The 27836-nt window shown below is 35.3% G+C and overlaps 4 protein-coding genes across 5 annotated transcripts; 3 read left to right on the forward strand and 1 right to left on the reverse strand.

The window, feature by feature from the left end:
* The first annotated feature begins 1210 nt into the window (after positions 1 to 1210).
* Positions 1211 to 16605, forward strand: LOC103853213 (putative nuclease HARBI1). The gene is made up of 4 exons (XM_033285120.1): positions 1211 to 1347; positions 1438 to 1575; positions 1703 to 1771; positions 3385 to 16605. Exon 4 carries the CDS (start codon positions 3794 to 3796, stop codon positions 5069 to 5071), a length of 1278 nt encoding a protein of 425 aa, XP_033141011.1. The 5' UTR covers positions 1211 to 1347; positions 1438 to 1575; positions 1703 to 1771; positions 3385 to 3793; the 3' UTR covers positions 5072 to 16605.
* On the forward strand, positions 2242 to 3075 carry LOC103853455 (glutathione S-transferase T3-like). The gene has a single exon (XM_009130360.1). The coding sequence runs from the start codon at positions 2242 to 2244 to the stop codon at positions 3073 to 3075; it is 834 nt and encodes a 277-aa protein (XP_009128608.1).
* A 4651-nt stretch (positions 16606 to 21256) lies between the features above and the next one.
* Positions 21257 to 24622, forward strand: LOC103853215 (metal transporter Nramp1). 2 transcript variants are annotated; one of them, XM_033285046.1, is made up of 12 exons: positions 21257 to 21402; positions 21536 to 21666; positions 21941 to 22019; positions 22108 to 22148; positions 22226 to 22304; positions 22388 to 22492; positions 22559 to 22668; positions 22761 to 22942; positions 23025 to 23268; positions 23353 to 23589; positions 23902 to 23997; positions 24100 to 24622. In XM_033285046.1, exons 1-12 carry the CDS (start codon positions 21273 to 21275, stop codon positions 24406 to 24408), a joined length of 1743 nt encoding a protein of 580 aa, XP_033140937.1. In that variant the 5' UTR covers positions 21257 to 21272; the 3' UTR covers positions 24409 to 24622. The 2 variants fall into 2 exon arrangements, with proteins under 2 accessions (XP_033140937.1, XP_009128390.1); XM_009130142.3 differs by having other exon boundaries at positions 21259 to 21666; positions 24100 to 24590.
* LOC103853214 (cinnamoyl-CoA reductase 2) lies at positions 24552 to 27790 on the reverse strand. The gene is made up of 4 exons (XM_009130141.3): positions 26243 to 27790; positions 25979 to 26164; positions 25479 to 25831; positions 24552 to 24969 (listed from the first exon to the last, which is right to left on the reverse strand). The coding sequence occupies exons 1-4, from the start codon at positions 26513 to 26515 to the stop codon at positions 24786 to 24788; spliced, it is 996 nt and encodes a 331-aa protein (XP_009128389.1). The 5' UTR covers positions 26516 to 27790; the 3' UTR covers positions 24552 to 24785.
* Positions 27791 to 27836: the final 46 nt, after the last annotated feature.

Consider the following 27836-nt stretch of genomic DNA (forward strand, 5'->3'; position numbering starts at 1 on the left):
TATTAGACTAGAAAAGAAAATATTCTATTGACATAACCAATTTTATAACGATCTTTCATTATACACTCTTTTCTTTTGATTTGCAAGTATATAACTTGCATTTACATTTTAAAAAGAATCATATTATGATTAGTATAATACGGATAAATAATTAAATTATATAACTAAAAATTAAATTGATGAGATCGTTTATCCAAATCAAACAAAACTCTATTCGAAAGAATCGAATTTATGATGTTTGTTAGTAATATATTCAAAATCCTTAATCGATAGATGAACTAAAATTATCAGTTTAGTTTGTTTATGCAATTTTGAACAGAACAGTTCAACTTTTAATCATATTAACCCTAAGTCTCTACTAGTACATAAACCTTAGGTCTCTGCAGCGATATTTCTTTCGGCCGTTAAAAGATTTTTTTTCTTTTTTTTCAGATTCGAAGCCCTTTTCGGTCTGGTTTTCCACGCTGGTGCTGTGAGAGGGTCTCCTCCTCTTCCTTGTATCTGCATTGGCGGATCATATGGGGTTCATGGGCTCGGGATCTTATGGCCTTTTGCGTTTTTAAAATTTTTAAAAGGCCGATATTTGGTGAACCGGTTCGTCCGAATGATACCGTATGAGACGGGTTCAGGCGACGTGGCAAGAGGGCATTGGTGGCGTTTTTTTTTGTAGAGGGAAGCGAAACAAGGGTTTCTCGAAATGTTTCTCATTTGCTCTTCTCTCTCATTTCACTCCGCCTCCTTGGTGATTTATCGTACGACGGTTCTACCCGGAGCTTTTCTCCACGACGACGACGCCGGAGCTTTCCTCTACAAGCTCAGGTGAGAATCGACTAGATTAACGGTTTCATTCCATCGATTACGTGGTCCAAAGCGAATTCGATTTCCATTGTTAAGAGTTAGGGTTCTAGGGTTCTAAATCGAAAAGGGGGTTTTTGATAAATGGTTATATTTCGTCATGCGGTTTGGTTAGGGTACTTAATCGAATTGATGAGAGGCTCGTTTTAGGGTTCTAATTAGGGTTCTAAATCGAAAAGGGGGTTTTCGATAAATGGTTATATTTCGTCATGCGGTTTGGTTAGGGTACTTAATCTAATTGAGAGGCTCGTTTTAGGGTTCTAATTAGGGTTCTAAATGGTGTGACTTGTGGTACAGATGGACCCAGCAGAAGAGAGAAGAGAGATGAAGAGGCAAAAGGAGCACTATATGATGCTTCAATGCGCGGCTGATGCGCAATACGGGATTCCGACGAGGTGTCTGTGTGGTTCGCGCATCATTAACGAGGTTCGTGGAAAGGAGGAGTACGACAGCCTTCCTGGGAAGCGTTTTTTCACGTGCAAGAACTACGAGGTAAACGATTCCGCATTGTGTATCCCTTTTCAGTTTGTATAAGTTATTTGCCTCCGTTTAATCTGATATGTATTTGTTGTTGTAACCAAGGATGATGGGTTGCATTTTCGTCATCCTTGGGTGTTTGGTGTCCAGGAGGAGATCGAGAGTCTGACAAAACGTGTGAAGGAGTCCGAGGAGGTGACTCTTTTGGTGGCAAAACTCAATAAACAGATTGAAACACTGGCGGTGAGAATCCTCCTATATTTAGATAATACAGTAGTTCTATTTTTTTGACATTTGTGAGTGTTTGTGAGTGTTTTATTTTGACATTGGATGATAATTTTGACATTTGTGAGTGTTTTCCATTTTCCAGGAACAGGTTCACGACCTCAATGTCAAAGTACGTGTCCTACAGAAGGTCTGCTTCGACTAAAAATAGAAGGTACGCCTCAATCTCATGAAAACTGTTTGAGTTATTGTTTTATGTGTCTTGGTTGGTTTATTTTAGTTGGAAAAATGAACTAGACGGAATAAAACGGCAGTAGAATTTTATTTGAAATTGAAAAATAGCTAATTTTCAATCTGATTCTAATTTATAGTTCAGCTTTAACTGAACTATAAATTAATTTTTCTTATATATATGATCCGGTTTGAACTTAAACTGAACTAGAAGTGCATCGAGAACTAGAAGTACAATGATTTGATGTGTAATGAATGCATAGCTTTGGTGGTTGGTTGCTGTGATTTCTTTGCTTTGATGTCTTCGCTGTGATGTAGTAGCTGTGAAGTAGTAGATTCATTAATTCTTACATTAACTATAATGAATGTTTGGTAGTTAGATTTAGTTTAATTGTTCTCTGCTAAAACTAGTTTAAAACCATAGGACCTCCTCTAGAGAAAACACAAACGAAAATGGATCCTCTCTACGCTAACTCTACCGGGTTTGTCCACTCTCCCGGTTTTGTTAACCTCTCATCTTCACAGAACACTCAAACAATAGACGTAGCCGCTTCTCAGTTCCCTAGCTTTAGTAGTCAGAGCTCTGTAGGTCCTAAGCCACCGGAAAGGCGGAAGTGGACGACAAAAGAAGACTTGGTGCTGATCAGTGCTTGGTTGAACACCAGCAAGGATCCGATTGTCGGTAATGAGCAGAAGGCAGGGGCGTTTTGGAAGAGAATAGAGGACTACGTTAACGCCAGCCCTCTGCTGATTGGCTCTCCTCCTAGAGAGTCTAGTCAGTGTAAGCAGAGGTGGGGGAGAGTGAACGACTCAGTGGGGAAGTTTGTAGGATCCTTTGAGGCCGCGTTGAAGAACCAAGCCAGTGGCCAAAACGAGAATGATGTAATGAAGGTTGCGCATGAAATCTACACTAATGACCATGGGGCATTGTTCATTCTAGAACATTGTTGGAGGGAACTCAGGTTCGATCAAAAATGGAGATCACAGCACCTGTCCAAAGATGGAGCAAAGGACAAAGGCAAGGAATCTGCGGACAAGAGGAAGGATAAAGCGGAGGTGGTGGTCGACGATGATGAGGTGCGGCCTCCTGGTGTTAAGGCTAGCAAAGCAGCGAAACGGAGGAAGCACGGGAATGAAGCAGCTTTTGATCAAATAAACGACATCCTAGCTGTGAAAAATGACATTTCGAATAAGAAAATCCTTAGCCGTCTCCTAGCCAGACCAGAAGACACACTATCTGATATTGAAGTCTCTCTTAAGAACAAACTCATGTCTGAAATGCTTTAATTTGGTCAGTGGCTTGAACTTGTTTATTCATTTGTTTTGTGGCTTTAACTTGATAGTCTAACTTGTTTTATTTGCTTGAACTTGATTGTGGCTTTAACTTGATAGTTTAACTTGTGTGTGGCTTGTACATCTTTATTCATTTGTCAAAGTTTAACTTGTGTGTGGCTTGAACTTGATTGTGGCTTTAACTTGATAGTTTAACTTGTGTGTGGCTTGAACTTTGATTGTGGCTTTAACTTGTTTGTCGCTTTAACTTTTTATCTTTGGTTCGCTAACTTGATTGTGTCCTTCCTCTTTTTTGTTTTGCAGGTCACGGGCATCAAGTCACAAGTTCGCAGGTCACGGGTAGTGTTTATGTTTTGTCTGTTTTATGTCAAGTTGGTCAGATTGTGTAGCATTTTCCTTCTGACTACACTTTCTTTTCACTTGTTTCACGGATGTAATGAAGACACCCACGGGTGTATGTACTAAAAACTTGGTTCACGGATTTGTAAACACCCACGGGTGTATTTGTATGGATGCTCTATATATATTATGTCTTTCATTATTTGAAAACCTTCACAGAAGAAGGAAAAAACATAAAAACTCGTTCCCTGTCTTTCTTTATCTTTCATTATCTTTGCAAACCAAAACTATCATAAAAACTCATTCCCCATCTTTCTTTATCTTTCATTTTCTTTCCAAAACACTTGACCAAATTTACCTAAAACGTTAAACAATGTCGACCTCGTCAAGTGATGAAGTCGATGAAATTCTAAATGAAGCCTTTGAAGAAATTGTGGATCAACATCTTGATAATTTCATCGATTCAGTCATTAATGTTCAAGGCAACACCCGGAGTAGACGAGCTTATATCGAAAGAGATCGAGAACAAGGACAGAAACAGCTTTGGGACGACTATTTTAGTGATCATCCTACATATTCAGCAGACATGTTTAGGCGGCGTTTTCGAATGAACAAGCCATTGTTCCTCCGCATTGTCGATCGCCTAAGTAATGAAGTTCCATACTTTCAGCAAAGAAGAAATGCTCACGGCAGGTACGGACTAACTGCACTTCAAAAATGTACGGCGGCTATACGTATACTAGCATATGGTCAATCGGGAGATATGTATGACGAATATCTCCGACTTGGTGAGAGTACATCACGTTTATGTTTGGAAAATTTTACTAACGGAATAATAAATTTGTTTGGAAATGAGTATCTAAGAAGACCTACACCGGAGGATCTTCAACGATTACTCGATCTTGGAGAGGCACGCGGGTTTCCAGGTATGATCGGCTCGATCGACTGTATGCATTGGCAGTGGAAAAACTGCCCAACGGCTTGGAAAGGCCAGTACACACGTGGTTCAGGGAAGCCGACAATTGTCTTAGAAGCTGTGGCATCACAAGATCTTTGGATATGGCACGCATTTTTTGGATTACCAGGTACTCTCAACGATATCAATGTTCTTGATCGGTCACCAGTTTTTGATGACATTTTACAAGGTCGAGCACCAAAAGTTAAGTTCAAGGTCAATAACCACACATATCGTATGGCTTACTACCTTACTGACGGAATATATCCAAACTGGGCAACATTTATCCAATCCATCCGACTTCCTCAAGGTCCTAAAGCAGAGCTATTTGCCGAACGTCAAGAATCTACCCGAAAAGATGTCGAACGGGCTTTTGGAGTTTTGCAAGCGAGGTTTGCAATAGTTAAAAACCCGGTTCTACTATGGGACAAGGAAAAAATAGGACAGATTATGAAAACTTGTGTCATATTGCACAATATGATTGTAGAGGACGAACGAGGCGGATACACTCTAACTGATACATCTCAGTTCGAGTCGGGAGAGACAAGCAGAAGTTCCAAGGTGAAAAGTAGAACAAGTTTTAATGTCGGTAATATGCTAGGCATTCGCAATGATCTTCGGGATTCAGAGAAACATGATCGTTTGAAAGCTGATTTAGTTGAAAACGTTTGGCAAAAATTTGGTAACGAAGATTAATAAAATTTGTATGTTCAAGAATTCTCAAAGTATTCAATAATATGTATTTGGAATATATTTGTTTATGTAATCTATTTTAAACAAAATTTTTTTAAAAATTATTATATTTTATTCATTTATTGTCATATATTAAAAACTTTAGAAAATAAAAAAAATATTATTTTATTCCTATGAACCCCTTTTTTAGGTTCACCAATGCAGCAGCACAATATGTTGAGGTTCATCACTATTTATGGGACCATCAAAAAATTAATAAAAAATGCTTATGAACCCCAAGAAGGGGTTCACTAATGCAGATGGTCTTAGGTCTCTGCAGCGATATTTCTTTCGGCCGTTAAAAGATTTTTTTCTTTTTTTTCAGATTCGAAGCCCTTTTCGGTCTGGTTTTCCACGCTGGTGCTGTGAGAGGGTCTCCTCCTCTTCCTTGTATTTTCAAGTTTAAGTTGATTTTCTTGTGTTTGGTTTTTGTTTCTATGTTGTCGTTTTGGTGTGATTTTCCGGTGAAGGATTTTGCCTGGTATAAAGTGATGTTGGGATTCAACGTTGGTAAGTGCACCCTCTGTTTTAGGGGTGTTGATTTTTTGCGACTATGGTGGTGTGAGGCTTTGCTGTCTCGTGTGGTTGTATGATTTCCTGTTTGGTGTATGGCATCTCGTCTACTCCCCTGAAGAAAATGAGTTCTTGGAATAGAGACTCAAATCTTAGGATTGAGAAGAAAATTTTGCATCGGTTTTCACCTACGTCCATCTATTCAGATCTGGGTTTCTGAAACTATATTTATGTGGTTTATACTTTATAGTTCAAATTTGTTCGACGGTAGCTTAATAAATACTAATTCGAAACAAAATTGATAAAGACAATTGAAGAAGAAGGCTTATCTACACTATGAAAATTTTTGTCTTGATTTTGTTTAAGATATTAGAAGTCTATCTGCTACTCCTGGAACATGAACATCTAATTAATCTTATTTCGAAACAAAGACCGGTTTGGTATTGCTAGTTTTCTATGCAAAAAGACTATTAGTTTCTCATTTTTTTTATCGTATTTTTTTTATTTTGTAATGAATTGCAAATCATTATATCACTAAAACAAAGCATTAAAAAAAATAGGGTCACAAACATTATAAAATAGTATTTATTTAAATTAATTTAACATTTTTTTAAAAATGAATATTTGACGCCGACAAAAGTTTAGACAAAACTTAACAAAAATATATTTACAAAACTAAAACTGAGATGTAGTTAAAGCAGTAGGTCCGCTAGAGATGCATGAACTTGGCTAAAAGAAAAAAGGCCGTACAAGTCAAGGGTTCATGCACTTATAAAGGTCTACAATACGTGTATTGAATATTATTATGATAATAGGATATAGTTTTTTTTTGGTAAAATAACAGGATATAGTTAAGCAGTCCACTGGAGATTCTTTAACTCCTCTTGCCTTTTTGGAAATGGTCTTTTGGTTTCTGTCTTTAGTGTCTATGTTCACTTAATTTTACGACCAAGTATGAAAACCAAAGACTAATCCCAAATCTTAGATTCTACTCCTGCGCCTTGTTTTACTTTTCTTCTATTTGTAAAAGGCTGTGTATATTACATTGTCCCTTTTCTTAGTTGTGATATATAGTATTTCAGTAAACTAACTCGAACCTTAGAATATTCGTTTTGGAAAAGACACTTATTAGAAACTTGATTACGTATTCACTGTAACTGGAAAATGAATCACATAATGTGATGAATTTACAGAACGATTCTGGAAATAATATACGTTACCATATAACTGGAAAAATCGTTCATAAAAAAGAACGTTACCGTAAAAACCAATAGTCTTAGCCATCAGAGCAACAGTGTGTTTCCGTGAATAACACGTTGTTTATTTGACTTTTATTTTATAAATCAATATTTTTAATTTCGATGGTTCGAAAAGGCTTTACGTTTCTTTTTGAGAAATTTCGTAATATAACCTTTTTAGTTTATTTTTACAAAAATAAGTAAAATAACTAATTTTTTATATTAAAAGATAAAAATATATTTATACTTTAGAGTTAAATAATCTAGATTTACGGTTTTGAATTACAGGGTTCTGAGGATAGATTTTCAATTTTTTTAAAATAAAAAAAAATTAAAATTAAAATTTTCATTAAAAAAAAACTATGTTGATAAAAAAAATTAGAAAACTGTTTTTGTGACAAAATTTTTAAAAACCTTATTTAAGAAAATTGCCCTTTTGTCTTTTATATTTTTGTTCATGGTAGATGGCCGACCAAACCAAAGAGGACTTGTCCGTGAGTATAATATAATAAAGTTTCTATTGATTCACGTATCCTCCTGATGACGAATTCGTTGAAGTCGTATAGGCAATGCGGTGCACGAATGTGTCTTTAGATAAGATAAACAAATGAAGCATTCATCGTAATTTTTTTTCCTGACAAAGAATTCATCGTAGTTTCATACTAGTATTCCTGTCAAATTATTGTTTTTCTGCCAATGATGTCGTAACTACCTTTTTATAACATTGACTATAATAGCACGTTGCTTTTAAACAGTAGACTGAAACTTAACTGAAAAACAAAGAAAATATGAACCCATTTTTATTTTATTTTTATTTCTAAAAAACAAGCACTGTAGCATATATAAAAAAATATAACAGTTTAGGGGATTTTTAGTGGTGGTATCTCAATAAGTTTTTTAATTAAATAAATTGAAAATTGAAAAACTAATAAAAAGAAAGAGAACAAGAAACGTTTTTTGCCTGAATTTTTTTAAAAGAAATGTCAGATTTTTTGCCAATTGCGAATATGATCAAACAGAGTTCCAAAAAGAAAAAGAAAAGTGAATATGATTAAACTAAGTTCTAACTGGAAGAAGAGTTATTCCGATGGAAAACTTCAACCGACCATGTCTGGTTTACATAGGAAAATAAAACGGTTTAGATCATTTTTATGTGTCATATAACTGGTTCACGTCTTTTTACATTTGAACAATAATCCATAGTTTAATTATATTATTATTTACGTAAGAAACTCAGTAAAGCTATCATATTGATAAAGATGCTTTTAGTCATCTATTGTGTTATTGAAATCATAGTTCTATTAATCGATTTTACCATGACTGGTAAGCAGTGTTCTTTCAATTTGTTTTGCCCTTTTCTCATGGCGGGGAAACCAACGGACATTATCTGCTTAATATGTGTAAAGCCCATATTGTATTTTATTAGTTGTTTGAACCAAGCTCCTATAATTTCTTACATCTTGCTAAGAGCCCAAACTTTAAAAGGCATAACTGAAAGCACATATTTAACATCAAACTTACAAGTTACAACCAATCCCAGCTCCCTATCTCATACCAGTCAAATATCGGGGACCTCCATCTTTATCTAGTATCCTACTACATAATATGCATGCATTTTGTGGCCATCATGTCATATATCTCTATACCCGTAAAGTCTCCAAAATTGTTATCAATATCTATATACAGCGGCGGACCCACGTGTAGTGATGTAAGGTCACTTGACACCATAAAAACAATAAAAGCTAAAATTTTAAGCTATGTTCAACAGACACTGGCAGTTTTGGTTGAAAAAGTAGTAAAAAAACCCACAAACCCAGGTACAATTTCCTCAATGACCTTTATTTTACTACTCCCTATTTTTTTTTTAAAATGTATATTCTAGACTTTTCATATATATTAAAAAAACTCATTAAATATGCATTGTTTTTTGTGAATAACAATTTTTCATAACTTTTAGCTAATAGAAATTCAATAAACATTATTAATTGTTTTGAAACTTACAATTTTTCATAAAATCATATATTAAAAAAGTAAAAAATATATCTTTTTGAAACAATTTTTTTTTCAGAACATACATTTTTTAGGAACAGAGAGAATATTTTTTATATTTATGACCCCACATAAAAAAAATTATGGGTTTGTCGTTGTCTATATACTAAAACTATATACAAGTACACAACACACCTTTTTTTTGGTAAAACACACATACATACATTACTACATAATTATTGTCACGATTATCTCATATTATATACTATATATCTACACCGGTAGATTCTCTACATGTGATCAATGTATAGGTTGTGGCGATCGTTACATCTACACCGCTAGATTTTCAAAATATGTTGTGTATATATAGTTTGTTGCGAATCGACATCTACACCGGTAGAATCTCTAATATATATGTATATATTTTTCAATGGACTACAATAACTGCAGCATGAATAAGATAAGAACGCATGCATGCTTAACGTAAGTCAACATCCATATATAGCCAAAAAAGCATAACAGTATCTACTGGTTTTGCCTTGACTGGTAAACAGTGTCTTATATTTTACTTTCGAATTGCCGTAGAAGACTTTAGAATCTCAATTGGACTGTAGACTTTACATTATACATATTTTATTTTATTTTATTTTATTTTGGGATTTAATAATATTTCAATTGATTTTACAAATCAAAATATGGATAAATTTAGAATTCAATTGCAGCTCAACAAAATTTTGTTGGAGAACTCGACGCTATGATATCGTTTGTTCCTAATCTCAGGTCCCATAATCTTTTCCATTGATTCAATCCCTGTTCATGACTTAAGAATTTTTCATTCAGTTCCTGGTCGCACCGTTACATTTGGGGTGGATCCAAGATCCACAACATCTACTATGAAGTATCGAAAAACACTTACGATGTGGTTTATACAAGATCATCACTCTCTCTCTGTCATGGGTATACAAACCTTAGAGAGTATACAAGAGATAATACAAGAGAAGTACATGACCAAGAACTAAGCCTAGAATACATATATATATATATATATATATATATATATCTAGATTACTCTATCTCCAAGAAACGCTATGGAAGCACTTTCTGGATGCTTGAGGCTCCTGTCTCCCAGAGACTTGGCTTAGAGGTTCTTGTCATGACTTTTCTTTCTTTGTATTACCAGCACTTGAACTAATGGCCTTCTTCGATTAGGCCCATAGATTTTCTGCGCGTGACTTGTGCAAGTCAGCCTAGCCGATGAATAAATTCGATGGGCCTGACCAAACCTCACAAAACTCCACCTTTTTGGTCCAAGTCCACAACCCTTCCTTCGTGCTGATACCTCTTGATGCTTGAGTAAGCTTGCTTATCTTCTGCATCTCCTTGTTTTTTATTATCTCTTCTCACTTCTCTCAGATTCATCTTGAGCCAAGCTTGAAGTCCCTTTATGATCTTCTTGAAACCTACATAAATTTACACTTATACACCACAACTGCTGAAGTAGATTAAACACTTAAATCCACATAGGCCCATCAATGAAAATAGACATCACCTTTGATGTAGGGTATGTGACAATCCCATTGTCATTATGAACTTCTATCACATTCATCTATTGTTTTGAGTTGCGAACCCAGCTGCTATACTTCAAGTGTCAAACTCAACTTCTCATTGACGTCGTGTTACTTCATATCTTATTACTCCTCGTGAACTTATCAACAACACAACCTTGTTGTGTAAATCACGAACATGTTCAAGTGTTTGAATATAAACTTGAACATCCTTCCGCAAGTTGATTTCCTCATTGACCTTTCGATTCCACTCATGTTCACTGAGCCTTGAACCAAATTACCTGAATTTTGTACAGCTACCTAAAAATCATACATGCTCCACACCGGAACAATCATTGATTCAACTATTTCTCTTGCTTAAACATGTCAGCCTTGAACATCTTCTTGTACCGTCATCCAACCATCACTGCTGGACAGATTTTCGATACAACTTTGGTTCACCCTTCATGTTGTTAACAGAAATTGCTACCACATAATTTTTCTTGAATCAACCGTAACCTTTGAAGTCACACATGCTCCATATTTCTGAAATAGTCTTTGACTTATCCTTGATGTTCTTGGAACATATTAAACTTGAGCAACAGTTTGTACCGCTACTATCACAAGTACGTCACGCCGCCTAAAACCACATGATTAAAAAGACTGTCGACACAAATATATCTGCTCCACCATCTGATCAATCTGTTCTGCAAAAATAAAATTCCACTAACAGATTTAGATCCCACTTCTAGTAAAATGAACTGAGCCCCATACCATATAATCCATGATACACCTTAGCTCTCTTCACGAGCTGCCTATGATATCTAATCTAGAATCCCTGATATCCCTCCTTTACTCAACTGTGAATTCATTTTCTAAATACCCATCTTGTATTAAGATGTCTCCAAACACCAAAACATGTGCATCACCATCAACAACTTGAACACGCCTGTTAGTCATTGAACCTGCTATTAGCCTGATGAGTACCTGGCCATCGATGAGTATCTGACCATTAGCTAATGGACTTCCTTGAAGAAACTTCCTCAATACTCCATGTGATGCAAACATATATCCAGAACTACACTTGTTATGTTCTCTTAAATACAATCGGCTTTTCCTTACATTTAGACCTTCATGAAGCTTCTTTCAGTTCCATGACTTGAGCTTAAGATGAGCATGCTAGTGGAGAACAAGTCTTACCTTTCCTGAGATGGACAAACTGTAAAACAATTCCCTGCAATCCCTGCAATGTCTTCTAACAGTTTTTTACTTTGCTTCATCTCACAATTCTTCATCTTCACAGCTCAATATTTTAGTATCTCTTTCCTCATACTATCTTTCTTTCAGTTTAACTAAGTACCTCACCACGTGTTATCTTACATCATACTCGGCTCAGATTTCGTGGTCTTTTGTATCGAACCTCACTGCAATGTATTCCTGATACATATGCCGATTTCACTTGCCTTGTTTACAAGTTACCTTATGTAAGACTCCTCTTATAAATTTTCTTATGATGTGCCTTGTACTTGTTAACTGGCCTTGACACTCGTAGCCTTGACACTATGAACATATCCACGAACCAATTTCCCTTTCAGCTCTTACTCTCTTGAGCTGATAAAGTTGCTAACCGAAACTTTTACCCTTCAGCTGAACCAATCAAAACATCTTCTAAAACATAAAACCAGTGATCACTCTATCCGGAATCAGATTATATATATATATCCTTAATGCATCTATCCTTATATAATCTCACTGGCTCCACCTTAATCAAATAACTCTTTAGAAGTACCATGTTTTTTTAACTAATTTTCTGCAATAGTTCATTGTTTCTGTCGTCCTTTTAGTCATATTTCTCATCATCCACGCCTGTGATACTCATGAGATATTCTCGTACAGCTTCCCATGTGTTGCACTCGAACTCATGATGAGTTTCTCTAGCTGTAACTAGACATAAACCATAACTTTTTCAAGCATGAAGTTATGACATGGTCAAGTTTATAAATTTCTCCTTTTGTTCCTGGCTCAGATATCTATGCCGATTCCTGTAAGGTAAACTCACACACTTTTCTGCTAGTTGTAGTAATGACTTTCTGCTTCTTGAACAAGTGTGTATGTCTGTTGTCTCATACCCTTTATCCTCAGAATTACAACCAGTCGTAACAACCTGTTCAACATGATTCCGCCAGCATATTTTTCTCTGCTTTTAACCAGAATCTTCAAGCTAAGTCTAACTTTGAATCACCTTTTCTCTTAGGTTTTTCATGTCACTCTTACAACCTCACTAATGCTGCTACAAGTTGTTACCACAAATAACCATTTGCTCCAACATATCCTTGTGTAGGCTTTTACATACTTTTTCCTTGCTCTTGTTGCTTATTTGTGGAGGTACAACTTGTTTTAGCCACACTCACTTGGTGATTCTTCTGGATTTCTTCTTACAGCCAGGAACCTTTCCTTTCATGCACCCACGAGACTGACTTGAACTGACCCAAAACAAAATTACCTCTATTTTGTCACATTGTTGTCACACGACAACCAACCTGTGCAGCTGCAATATCTGTTGATCATCTTTCGCAACGATAACCTGCATTCCTTGTTATCTCTGAATACTTTCAGTCCTTAAGAGATTGACGACCTTTGATTTCATAACCTTACGCGTAGCTTTGACCTAATATGAGTTTGTCTTTACCTTTAGATATCCTCCATCCGAGACGACTTAAATCAATCTCCAACTGCAGATCACGAACACAACCACATGTCAGCTATTCTTGTTACAGCTTACGCGTGTCTTCCCTTTCTTGCAAATACTGCTGCTTCCCTTGCAAGTCTCTCATCATGATTTTCCAAACCTGAAACCATCACTGCATTGAGACAGTTCTTTGTGAACGTTTCTTCCTTTGTCTCTGACTTTGTCATTGTCTACTACAAACTAATGCCATCTAATTCCTTTTCTGATGCAAAATACTTTTAAGCATCATCTATGGTTTGCCACACCTAAAAATAATCATGTAAATCGTGATTACAAATCTACTAATTCTTCTTCTCCAGAATTTCCAGCTAATGTCGATGTTAATCTGAAACTCTTGCATATCCTGAATCACCACTGCCTCAAACTAGAAACCATTTAACTCAATCCTTATTCAACCTCAATAGCCCGTAGACACCAAACTCCTCATCCTGAGAATTTTCTTTGTAACAACCTGAATGAACATTTTATCTTGAACATCACTCTGAACTGCTGATGTAGCCAACATAACCCGCCGCTTAGCTCAACTTTCTAAGAAGACTTTTGACGCAAAGAATCTATGCTTAATCTCTGCTCAAACAAATCATTATCTATCTGCAACCGTGATACCCTGTAGACCTATTTGTTTCCTCTCATATGCCTTGAAAAGCCAAAACAAACTACTACTGAATCTCATGCAGAATACCCAAAATACATGCTTCCATCTTGAATCAGTCTTGATTTTTACCGCCACATGATCAGCCAAACTCTGCCTTGAATAAGTAACTCCTCCTTCACGCAGATCCATCTCAGCAGAAAACTATGTGTTACGGCAAACACATATCTGCTTGGAAAATCACACTTCATTCCCTCTGAAAATAGCAACCTTGCAATATCTTATTCTCTGAACATCTACCCAACTGTAGACTCTTATGAACACACATAGACGAACCCGCATGAGTCGATTTCCTTCAACCCTTCTGCGATACCTTTCATGCTGACTAAAGAATACCATATGAACAGCCATGAAACACTTATATCCTTCAAGGTTCTAAGACATCTCCTAGTTACAAGAATTCCATGAGATACCACAAAAATTAGAACACCACCTGCGACTGATATACCATGCAAATTTCTCTCAAGAACACCGTGGAAACTCTCACTGAATCTTCAGACAATCTCATAGAAAACCAGTACGAAAAACTCCCTTGTGTACCACTATACTTTCAGTTCCAATAACTTTCAGAATATGATGAAATCCAAGACTCCAACGCATATAGTCACACACGCGTTGTGACTGCATATCGAGGACAGCTCTGAAACCTTTCTTTCTTATGCTAGCAGCCTGCCACCATCTCGACTTGTGAGTAACATGAAACATTTCTCACATAGTAGCAGATTCTTGCACCATTGGAGAACTTTAGAGAAACCATGATTTCATAACTAGAAATCATTTCAACCGATTCAACTGAATCATGAATTCTTCTTCCATAAACTTGTGCAGCTGCAGCGAAAAACGTCCAACAGTTTTCCTTCCTATCTTGTAAATCAAAAATCTCTTTCACATGATTTTGATCTCAGTGTATCCTCTGATTTTTACTCTGATTAGGATAAAACCATGTGACCACCAGCTTCCATTGAACCATGCAATTCTTCTGTCTCGCTAGGAAGCTTCTTCCTCCTCGAGACGTGGGATCCATCAATCAATGAGCATGTGCTCTGACACCACTTGTTGAGTTCAATCACAACCCTAACAAGAATTTGTTGGGGGATTCGAAGCTATGGTATTGTTTGCCCCTAATCCTAGGTCCCTTGATCTTTCCCATTGATTCAATTCTTGTTCATGACTCAAGAATTTTTCACCCAGTTCACGGCCGCACCGCTACATCTGAGGTGGATCCAGGATCCACAACATCCACTATGAAGTATCGAAAAATACCTCTAATGTGGTTTACAAGATCATCACTCTCTTTGTCCTGGATATACAAACCTTAAAGAGTATACAAGAGATAATGCAAGAGAAGTACATGGCTAAGAGCTAAGCCTAGAATACATATCTATATCTAGCTTAGTATATCTCTCCAAGAGACGTCATGGAAGCACTCTCTGGATACTTGAGGCTTCTGCCTCCTATAGACTAGACTTATAGGTTCTTGTGCCTTTTTCTTTTTTTTTTTGTATTGTCAGCACTTGATCTAATAGGCTTATTCGATTAAGTACATAGATTTTATGCATGTGACTTGTACAAGTCGACCCAGCCGATGAACAAGTCTAATGGGCTTGACCAAACCTTACAACAAATCAAGATATGTCATCCTAAAACCATATATTATAAGCTTTTTGACATTTAATACAAAATGTTACACTATTAAAACCAAACAGTTTAATATAATACAGTTTGTGTTGTTTTAGATTGAAGTATAACAAACAAGAAACTTTTAGACAAAAACCATGTTGTATTTTATTTATATGTCGATTTTTTATTTTTTCGGGGGACATCCGATTTCTTTTTTCTCAAAATTTAAAATCTGGTATTGTTTAAGATGGTCTTTATACTAATTTATATAGCCAGCTAAAAAAATCAAAACTTGTTTGGTATTTTCAATAAATCAGATGTAAAGATGGTATAGTTTAAATGATATCCTCCCCCATCTTAATTTTGGTTTTATGAATTAGCTGCTTTTCTTTTCATTTTTGGCTTGATAAGTAATGGCCGTAGATTGTGGGGGGTCGAATGTACGTGACACTGACATCTAACTGTGCTCTTTCTTTTCATGAATTGCAATCAGTGGCTCTCATATCTACAGAGCGTACGGGTTAAAGCCAATAAAGCATATAAACAGAATTAAAACTTTATTCTTCCGTCTTCAAAATAAATATTCCGTTTATGAACTTTCTTCTTCTTTTTATTATTCCTATAAACTACTACTCTATTAACTTTAAAAAACACTTAACCCTCATAAATTGTTTTTGTTTTCTTTTTAAAAGTAGCAAAAGTCAGATACCTCTTTAATCAACAAAACAAACTGTAGCTTCAGGGATTTTTTTTTTTATAAAACAAACCATCTAAATTATCTAATTAATAGAGTAATAAAATCTCAAACAAACAAATTTCGGGCTTTACATCCTATAACAGTTTGATTTATTCTTCAAGTAGTAAGATTTTTGTATAAACAAAGAGTTTTCTCTTCAAACAAATTTAAATGTTTATATAATTTTGTTTTCTCCTTTCTCATTTTTTTTTAATGTTCTTAGAGCATCAGCATTGGAGGTTCACTAGGGGGGTTCACACGTTTTTCAAAAAAAAAAAAATATTATAATATGTAACAGTGATGATCCTGGCTCTCCAAACCTCTTCTGTATGAACCTGGGTCATAACTGTTCAGCGGGCCCCACGCCACGTGGCGGCCCGCTATTGGTCAATTTTTTTTTTTTTTTTTTTTTTTTTTTTAAAAAAATAACAAACGAAAAAAAAAAAAAATAATAAAATATTCAAATTATGAACCCCAACCAGGGGTTCATTAATGCTGGTGCTCTTATCTTTTGTTAATAGAGAAACAGGATCGTTGATTACGAGACAAGCGAAAGCCATCCAAGTACACTTTTCCTCTTCACAGAGAATCTATCGGAAAAGAAAACTGAAAGTGGATGGGACCCACCTCGATCGAGATCCAATCGTTACACATACGCGCGAAGCTTCATCCGGGACCCATCACTTGTTGTTGGTTGTGTTTATAAAAAGAAAAAAGTTTCCCATAAACCATCCAATATATGAAAATATGTCAACAATTACATGAAGTTTATGTTAATATATGTCACATGTACGAAGTAAATAATAATATGATGGCAACATCACAATCGGATTTAATTGATTTTAAGCTAAGTTAACGGGGTCAATCCGTAATTTACTAAACTTAATAGACTTAATGATTTATTAAGTTTAATAAACTTAATTGATTATATTAATAAACTTAGTAATTTAATAAACTTTAACTTAAAAAACTTAATATTTTATTATACTTAACAAATTTATTAAACTTAATAAAATTAATAATTTAATAAACTTAATAAACTTAATGGTTTATTAAGTTTAATAAACTTAATTGATTTTATTAATAAACTTTTTAATTTAATAAAATTGAACTTAATAATTTATTATACTTAATAAATTTATTAAACATAATAAACTTAATAATTTAATAAACTTAATAAACTTAAACTTAATAAACTTAATAAATTTATTAAACTTAATAAACTTAATAATTTATTAAATTTAATAAATTTAACAAATTTATTAAGTTTATTAAGTTTATTAAATGAATAATTTTATGAATAAATGATTACGTTTATGAAGTTTATTAATAAATGATTATGTTTATTAATAAATGATTAATTTTATTAAGTTTAATAAATTTATTAATATTTATAAGTTTAATAAATTATTAAGTTTATTAACAAAATCAATTAAGCTTATTAAAATTAATAAATCATTAAGTTTATTAAGTTTAGAAAATTACGAATTGACCTCATTGACTTAGCTTAAAATCAATTAAACCCGATTGTGATGTTGCCACCATATTATTATTTACTTTTTACATGTGACATGTATTAACATAAACTTCGTGTAGTTGTTGACATATTCTCATACACAAGATGGTTTTCACCATATTAGTGTAAACTTCGTGTAGCTAGGAAACTTTTTTCCTTTATGAAACATCCCGGTTACATTACTACTTGCTTGCTTGGTTCGTATGTAGTATGTAAAAAAATTTTTTTGGAAAACTGGGTGTATAACAAGGAAAAACGAATAATTCACCAAATAACCAATTTTTCCATCTTTTCTATACACATCGTCATATATATATATATAATAATATAGTATTGTCACTTTTTGCAACCGGCGTAATCTGCAGGACATTTTTTTAAAATAATAATAATTATTATGTGTAAAAATAAATCGTGGTTTAGTTGTCTTCACATCGTCACCGACACCGAGTTCCTCCAAATCGTCACCTCCATCGAATTCATCTTTTTTTTTTTCTTTATTCCTCAGTGGTTGCAACCTGTGCTCAACTACTCTTCTGGAATTGTCAGACACACGACATCGTTATAGTTGCAGCGGCGAATAGTGCGAACCAGTACCCATTACAATTCCAACCATCAATTCTTCTCATATCTCTTCAATCCCAGTACGTTCTCAGGTTTTAACCATCGATTCTCTTCATCTTCTTTTATTTTATTTCATATTTGCGCTATACTGAGAACTAGAGTACTCTTTTAGTAAATCTACAGTCTCGTTGCCGTTGCATGTCGTATCTGCTTTTCTGGAACGAAGTTCTCCAATTGATTTAGGGGTTGGGTGATTTTGGGTTGGGGTTTATCCAGCTGTTCTTAGTCTTTGTTAAATTTGAATTTTGTTTTTCTAGCGGATATACATAGTACATGGTGTAGTTATATAGTTTATTGTATGGAATATCATTTGCGATATATAGGTTTGTCTGTGTTGACATAGTATGATATCTTTCATTCCTATTCTATTTGAAATGGTATAGGTTAGCATGCATGTGAACATAGTAAGAGATCATTCATTACTATTCAATTCGACATAGTCTAGTATAACTGTATGTAAACATGTTTTATTTGAGATGGAATTGAGTGGTTGCTTTTCGAGTATTTTGTATTTCATTCAATTTATTTGCACTATAAAAATTCATATCTATATAAATAGAGTTGAGTACTCTGTCCTAACTTTGTTTACCTCCTACCTTCATCCTTCAGATATGGCATGGACGATTTAAACCTTGCGAGTAGATTGTTTGAGACAAACTTTGAACCCACTGGAAACAAAAGTGTTAACAACTATTTCAACATATGTCATCGCCACGCCCATCCGCACACGTGCGCTTCTACATAACACAATTATTCTGTTAGAGCATCTATTATATATTTCTATTATATTTTGATCATGTAAAATGAAAGTCATCTTATTTGCATTCTTGCTATAAATTGGAACATTTAATATCACCTTATTTTGCTTCTGAATTCATACAAATTTAATACTTACGTAGTTTGATATATGGATTAGGGTTTATATTTTCATGTAGGGTTTAGTTATGATTGGATAGGGTTTAGTTTCTCGAATATTGGGTTCACCATTGGGAAAGCATTACTTGTTTCTATTCTGTTTGGATATGGAATAGAACCCTTCTGAACTTTCATATCATGTGTTTTAATTTTGGGGATATAAAATTGACATATTACATAATATAATTTAATATAACATAACATAATATAATTAAATATTACGTTACATTATGTATTTTTTAGATTTTGATATATGAGTTTAGGGTTTATATTTGGGTTAGGGTTTAGTGATTAGATTTTAGAATTTAGTTTTTAGATGATATGGAATAAAACATAGATTATATGTGTATGGCTTTTTCTTCTTTCCAAAAACCACAAGGTCACTTACTTTATAAATTGGAACTGGCAACCTACTACACGAAAGAGCAGAACCAGATAGAATGTGTACAAAAAGTCTAACACTAAATTATGTCAAAATCAATGATAATTACTTAATTTCACATTAAAACATGGCTATCTCACCAATAAACCCTTTTTTTTGGTAAAATGTTCGATATATTATACCAAATTTTTAACTTTTTTACAAAAAAATTCAAAGAAACTAATAACAGAACTGCAAAAATTAAATTTAAACACTAAGCAATATACAAAGACGGGAACTCGACTAAGGCAAAATATGAAGTCAAAGTAACAGAAGACAACGGAGCAAGCTCAGACCAAGGAGACGGGAACGAAGCGTGAAGGCCCAACGGTTGCCACGAGTCCGAGAGGAAAACACCCTCAAACCTTAGGTGCATGGTGCATGCATCTTCTTCCTAGAGACCCAAATAACACAAACTAGTCCAAAGAATCACAAGCATTGACTAACTCACCACATGGAACGAACTACAACCGGTGACATAAGGTTGCAACACCATCTTACGATTCCATTGTATGAGTGGAAAAACCCCTCCAAATCTGCCTTTTGTGACCGTATACACTTTTTTAACCGAAAGTCTATATAAAATAAAAAGACTGAATGAGTACACACCTCTGGAGCAGTTAACTTCGAGCGAGAACACGCAAATCAAGAGTCTAATTTTCAACATGTCACTAATAAAGACAATCACTACAACCCTCAACAGAGCAAATGTACTTGTAAGAAACACAAGGAGAAAAGACAGAGGCGTAGAAGGCCACACCCCCCAGTAACTTAGGTTTTGAAGTGGAGAGCTAAAACTAACCACAAAGCACCGTCATTGAAGACCCCCGTGAGGAGGGTCGAGGCCCATCCTCAGAAGACTCCACGCTACCCACCACCAGTGAAAAACGAAACCCTAGCTCGAGACCGGAGCAGAACAGCTCCAATCAGACCCCAAGAGAAACACATCCTCACAAAAGTTACACGCCACACTAAAGGAGGAGAGAACACCTCGGAGAGGCCGCTAATGTCTCATGTGCCACCTGTCATGAAGAGCTGAAACGAGATATGAAAATTTTACTAGACAGAGATCGCCATCAAAGAGGAGATAGGTGCGACGAGGCGAGCACTGTCCTCAAGCACCTTCCACAACACCGAGAGCGTCCTAAATCTACAACGGGAGCTCTAGATTTGAACTGGGCGAGGTCGACTCGTTAAGTTACCCTCCGCCACAAAGAACACTGACGACTGTAAAGGAGGACGCTGCGACCGTCGGAGTAAAGAAAAAATAAAACTGTCTATAAAATTTTTTAGAGAAAAGCAAGAGAATATCTCTGACGGCTTGTTTTGATCGTTAATATAAAGATTTTTTTTTTTGTTTTAAACTATATCATCTTTATATATTTTAAGATGGTATAGTTAAAAAAAACTCAGTTTTAAAAAGTATCTGATTTATACCATCTTTAAAAAATATTGTATTAGTTTAAGATGCTACCGTTTAAGAAATTAAACTATACCAATCTTTATACTTATCTTTTTAAAAAAGTTATTTTTTCTACGCTTTTAACCTTGGAATATTCTGCAAAACTACCCTACGATTTTGTTGGATTGGATCATAACAAAAAAAAAAATTGAGAAAAGAAGAACACTCAAGACAAAAAAAATCGTTTAAATGTACTTTGAGGTCCCAACAAAACAAAACTCTCCATCTTGTCAGTCACAACCTTTGAACTGCTCTCGAGATCTCTCTCTCTTACCTTTTTCGTGTTTCTGCTACACTTCTTTTGTTCTGAGATTCCAAGGTTCTTCTTCTACAAAAATTAAATAAATTATTCACTAATTAAATCCCATTTTGACAATTCTCTCCTCGAAACTCGCCTTCCCTTTTCTATATATATATCGTTTTAAATACTCAAAAACCAGATTACTAACTAGGAAGAGAGATAGCGATGGCGGCTTCAGCATCTGAACGTCCTCAATTCATATCGAGTAACGGTGGGAACAGAAGCTTCTCCAACGCTCCACTCATCGACAACTCTGATCCTAATCAGATTATTGTCCCCGAGGTTTGGCTTTTTATAATCCCTTAAAAAATATTAATCTCTAGATTTACGTCCCTTGAATAGTTTGTAGATTTTGCATGTGTTCTAATCTTCTAAAAATTCATAGGTGTTCGATTGATTTGTTATATCACTAGGTAACTGAGTTAATCCAAATCCAGTTACAGTTGTTTCGGAGTCAAGAAATATCCCTGTCCGAGTCAACAAAACCACACCAAATCTAGATTTGATATGTTTGATTAATAACTTTATTTGATTTTTTTTCTGAATATGTTTGCAGAAAAAGAGCTGGAAGAATTTCTTTGCATACTTAGGACCTGGGTTTCTTGTTTTAATCGCATATATTGATCCTGGAAACTGTAAGATCATCATCTTTTAATATCATTTTCAGTAATTATAGATTATTAATGCCTAAACTCTACAAATATCATTCTTGTGTGTTTGCAGTTGAGACTGATCTTCAAGCAGGAGCACAATACAAGTATGAGGTGGGTAACTCTTTTATAGTTTTAGATTTATTAAAAAAAAAATATATATATATATAGATTTCTTTGTATAAAAACAGTTACTTTGGATCATATTGGTGGCTTCTTGTGCCGCTTTGGTGATTCAATCTCTGGCTGCAAATCTTGGTGTTGTCACAGGTTTAACAAAAGTTTTACTCTTTGCTTCTAAGTTGTTACACATCAACTTTGCTAAATCCATTTGGCTTATATGATCATCACAGGAAAACATTTGGCTGAGCACTGTAGAGCTGAATACTCCAAAGTTCCAAACTTTTTGCTATGGGTTGTTGCAGAAATTGCAGTAGTTGCTTGTGACATTCCAGAAGGTACCAACTTTCTTTACTGTTGTTTCAAATAACGTTTCTCTAATCAAATATCTCTCGTTTCTACAGTTATTGGAACAGCTTTTGCTCTGAACATGCTCTTTAGCATACCTGTTTGGATTGGTGTTCTTCTCACAGGCTTAAGTACACTGATGCTTCTTGCACTTCAACAATACGGGGTATTCTTTTTTTTTTTTTTTTTTAAATATCTTTAATCATTTTAATTTCACTGTGCTATGGTTGCTCAACTCTTATGTGGTGAGATATACAGGTGAGAAAGCTGGAGTTCTTGATTGCATTTCTGGTGTTCACAATTGCTCTATGCTTTGTCATTGAGCTACACTACTCAAAACCAGACCCAGGAGAAGTCCTACATGGTCTCTTTGTTCCACAACTCAAAGGAAATGGTGCAACTGGTCTTGCAATCTCTTTGCTTGGAGCCATGGTTATGCCGTAAGCTCACTCACTCTCTCTCTCTCTTCACCCATCTTCATAAAAACTTTCTTTATAACGACCTCTCCTTTTTTTTCCACAGGCACAACCTCTTCCTCCACTCTGCCTTGGTTCTCTCCAGGAAAATCCCACGTTCATCTACTGGGATCAAGGAGGCTTGCAGGTTTTACTTGATAGAAAGCGGATTGGCTCTAATGATAGCCTTTCTCATAAACGTCTCTGTGATATCAGTAAGTGGTGCTGTTTGCAATGCCCCTGACCTAACCCCCGAAGACCGTGCTAAATGTGAGGATTTGGACTTAAACAAGGCTTCGTTTCTGCTACGAGTAAGTTTCTTGCTTGCTTACTTGCCTTATGCTTTTGTTTCAGAACGTTAAAGCTTTTTTGTTGCATCTTCTGTTTTGAAACAGAACGTGGTGGGTAAATGGAGCTCAAAGCTATTCGCCATCGCGCTTCTTGCTTCAGGGCAGAGCTCAACTATAACTGGAACTTATGCTGGGCAATACGTGATGCAAGGGTTTCTTGATCTAAGACTCGAGCCATGGCTCAGAAACTTCTTAACTAGATGTTTAGCTATTATTCCTAGTCTCATAGTTGCTCTCATAGGTGGTTCTGCTGGAGCTGGAAAGTTAATCATCATTGCCTCGGTACACACAATCATATCCCATCTCTAATCATATACTCCTCTGTTTCATACTAATTGATTATATAGTACAAAATCTACTTTTTCTTAAAATAACACAAAAAATATAATATAATTTTAATTTCTTTAATTATAAGTGAAATAGTAAAATAGTTTTGATTATAAAGTTTTTGATACTTAAATATGTGAAAAGATCTTATATTATGAAACAAAATAAAATCACATAAACATTGTATTTATTGAAACAGAGAGATTATATGACTTACTATATACCTTATGGTCTGTATCATATCATTGACTTGTTAACTTTAAACAGATGATCTTATCCTTTGAGCTCCCATTTGCGCTAGTTCCTCTTCTCAAGTTCACTAGCTGCAAAACCAAGATGGGTTCACATGTAAACCATATGGCGGTATGTAACTACCCAACACATTTTTTACTTAACCAAAGAAAAGAAAAGATGGAAAACCGCCCATTATCTATTAACTTCATATGCTACTTTGTTGTCTAACAGATTACAACTTTGACTTGGGTCATTGGTGCTCTAATTATGGGGATAAACATATACTACATAATAAGCAGTTTCACTAAGCTGCTCATCCATAGTCACATGAAGCTTGCCCTTGTCATCTTTTGTGGAATTCTTGGGTTCTCAGGCATTGCTATCTACTTGGCCTCCATAGCTTATCTTGTCTTCCGGAAAAACAGAAAAGCTAGTCCTCTTCTTGCTTCAACAAACTCACAAACAGTGGAGACACTTCCAAGACAAGACATTGTTGACATGCAGTTACATGGTAAAGCGGCTGCCTCAGATCTTGATTGAGTCTTATTCAATCATATCTTGAAAATTAGGATTCCAATAAAATTGGACTCAAACCAAGTCCACAAAGACCTCTTTTTAGTAGTTAAAATGTTTTTAGACGTTATAAGTGTTGGTTTTTGTCATCTTTTTTAAAAGGGATCAGATTCTCGTAGGTTTATATAATGAACAATGTTACAATAACATCGGATAATAGAATTATTGCGTTATCATATCATACACTATGAGTGATGCATATTATAGATTACAAAAATAGCAATCAGCTATATATTTATGTGTGATTAGGATTAAACAAATAACTTTGTTGAATCAAACGTATTACTTTAGAATAAAGCTTTTTTATGTGGGTGTATGGTCAGAGTGTATGGCCGTTTCCTGTTCTAGGATTCGATTATGACGTTTTGGTTCGAATCTTGAGGAAGAGGAAGATGCCCTTTCTCTTGCAAGCTCTTGACAGATTCGTAGAGAGATTGCTTGATGGGTTTAAACTCCAACCCTAAGTCTTTTATCTTTTGAGTAGTGAACTTGTAAGGCTTTGCCCTCGGATTCTTCTCGTCTGAACACCTAAAAGAATTTAAAAAACAACAATATGATAATCAATATACGAAATGTGGATAAGATTTCTTGTGTAACACTCTGAAGTAATAACGTATCAGTTATTGAACTAGCCAAAAGAGATACAAGTCGTCAAACTAGTGACCAAACTTTCCTGGGAGTAGGTGAAGAAAAACAGGTACACTTCCGTTTTTTTTTGTCAAATGGAGTTAGACCCGTAACAAGACTACACGTTTTAGTGTATAAACAGAAAGACAAAAACACAAACACAACGTGTATAAATATGATTTTTTGTGATCTCTACGTCAGCATTAGGTAATAGATGACATGGACATTGTGTGTGGCAAGTGACAAGTGCCAATACCAAACACCACTCATGTCCCTTTTATCCTATCTAATAATATTTATTGATTGTTAAAACAAAAACGTATCTATGTATCGATTAGACTGACAAGATCGTGTTGACTTTGATATAATTTTAGACCAAAGTGTTAAAAGAGACAAACGTTTTGACTTACTTGGTAGGAAGCGGATACTCCGGGAAGAATTTAGCAAGAATCTCAACAACCTCCCCACGGTGAAGCGCCGTCTCGGCGAGGATGTAACGGCCTGAGGCGGAAGGTGATTCGTAGACCATAACATGGCCTAGTGCAACGTCACGGACGTCCACGTACACCTGAGTCAGATTAGCGTAGGTCTTGGCTGAGCCGGTGAGGTACTTGAGGATATGGACTAGACTAGCGTTGACCGCTGACTGGAGCGGTGGTCCAAGAACTAAAACAGGATTTAGCACCACTAAGTCCACACCTTTGACCTTCGCCGTCTCCCATGCTGATTGTTCCGCCACCATCTTCCCGTAGCAATACCAATTCTACAAAGTACCAAAAAGGTTAAAATATATTGAAGTTTTCGTGCTAAACACGTAAACCTACTACAGCCACATGCTACTAGGTCACGTGGATTTTGGTCGGTGGGTTTTGATGAAAACTTCTAGCCAAAAATAGATAAATATATATACCTTTGTGTTCTTGCAGAAATCAAGATCACTCCAACAATTTTCGTCGACTATGGTTTGATGGTCACGGTTAGGGTTCATGTAAACCGCACCGATCGATGACGTAAACACAACACGCTTGACCTTGGCTTTAGCCGCTGCGTCGATCACGAACTTGGCTCCGTTCACCGCCGGCTCCAACATTGTCTCCTATTTAAATTAATTAATAAGACTTAAACTAAGAAGACATATACGGATCAATTGATTTTATGAAAATAGTTCACTAACGGGGTCATCGGTCATTGGAGAAGCGGTGTGGAAAACGCCATCACATCCATCGATCGTGGCGCATAGAGCTTCATAGTCGAGAAGATCAGCACTGTGAAGAGTGAGTCTTTCTTTTGCTCCTTGAAGCTCTCTGAGATGGTTGTTCTTGGGATCAGCTGGGTTCCGTACGGTTCCTCGTACGGTGTAGCCTCTCTCCAAAAGCAACTTAACGATCCAAGAAGCTATGTAGCCGCCGGCTCCGGTGACGCAGACGAGTTTCCCGTCGGCTGGCATTTTTTCTGTTGCTAAAGCAAAAGATCGATGGCTAAGAAGGTTAGAGAATGGTATGGGTTATAATGTGTCGTTACAGGGAGACTTTGTGATTTATTTATAGAGTGACTTCAAAACAAATGACGGTTTTGAGGTTATGACTTTGCCGTGTTTCACCTAACCATGGTCAAGAGTTGGTGAGTCTTCATAAGATAGTAGTATATTTTTGTAAAAGAACAAACCGAAAAAATTGAATATTTTCTTTTTGTAGCCCTGTGGGTCTGGTGAATGAAATATTACCGGGATCAATACTTTATTTTAATATATTTAAGAACACTACAGAAGTAGAATAGTTCGAACTTCAAAGTTGTAGGTGATAAGTGTAAATGCATTTAGAAAAAGACCAAACGTACGAAATCGTTAACTAAAGGTGTTGTGAAGCTGACTTTTTCCTCCTTTTTTCTTTTGCCAAATGGAAATCCTTATTGGTTAGCTTTAAAAACTTAGAAATACGAAATTGCTAAATATGTTTTTTTTTTTAAATTGCCAAAGAATTATTAAGTTTTTCTTTTTGGTAGCTGGCTAAATAATCCTATTAAGTTTATAATTCAGATATATGATGGAGTTCTGGCAGACATTGATAAGAAGTTAGCAATCGTATAAGATCTTCCCTAAAAGTCTAGGAACATTGCTTTTTAATTTTTAATTTGTTTCTCAATTGGTTAATTATCATTATCTTGTTTTACAAACCACAAGTGGTGGTAAGAGAGGTTGAGAATATTGACATTTGACTCTATTGAGCATCCGTATTTCACATTATTAACTAATTAATTTGGTCCAGGCCTAGGATTCGAATCATACCCTATGCAATTTATTGCAGATTATAGAAAATTCAGATTTCAAGTTATGGAGAGAGCAGTTTATTAAACAATTATGCATACTACGGAAGAAAAGCTTATAAGTGATATTCAACATGGTGCAAATAAATCTGGTCAGACGTAGATCTTCATAGAATAACTCAGTTGATACATTTAAGCGTAAGTCTTCATAAATCATGTAATATTGTCAGTAACCGAATTGTGTATGTAATCTTTCTCGTATCAAATGAGCGTTAAAAAAAATATAACTAATTTGACGTATCTTCGTGGAAAAGATTGGTAAATCTTCAGTAGTCAATAAAAAGTAAGTAGTACATCATTATTAGGTGTACAAGATGGGTGTCTAATTCAAACCGTGTCCCTTCCAAAGATTGTTGAATGTCACTAAACACAGGATTTCCGAGTGGGTTCCCTCAATACAGAAGTCAAAGTCGCACGTGGGAAATAACTTAACAACAGACAGAGAA

The sequence above is a fragment of the Brassica rapa genome, chromosome A02 (genome assembly GCF_000309985.2).
Source record: "Brassica rapa cultivar Chiifu-401-42 chromosome A02, CAAS_Brap_v3.01, whole genome shotgun sequence".
NCBI classification, from domain to species: Eukaryota; Viridiplantae; Streptophyta; class Magnoliopsida; order Brassicales; family Brassicaceae; genus Brassica; species Brassica rapa.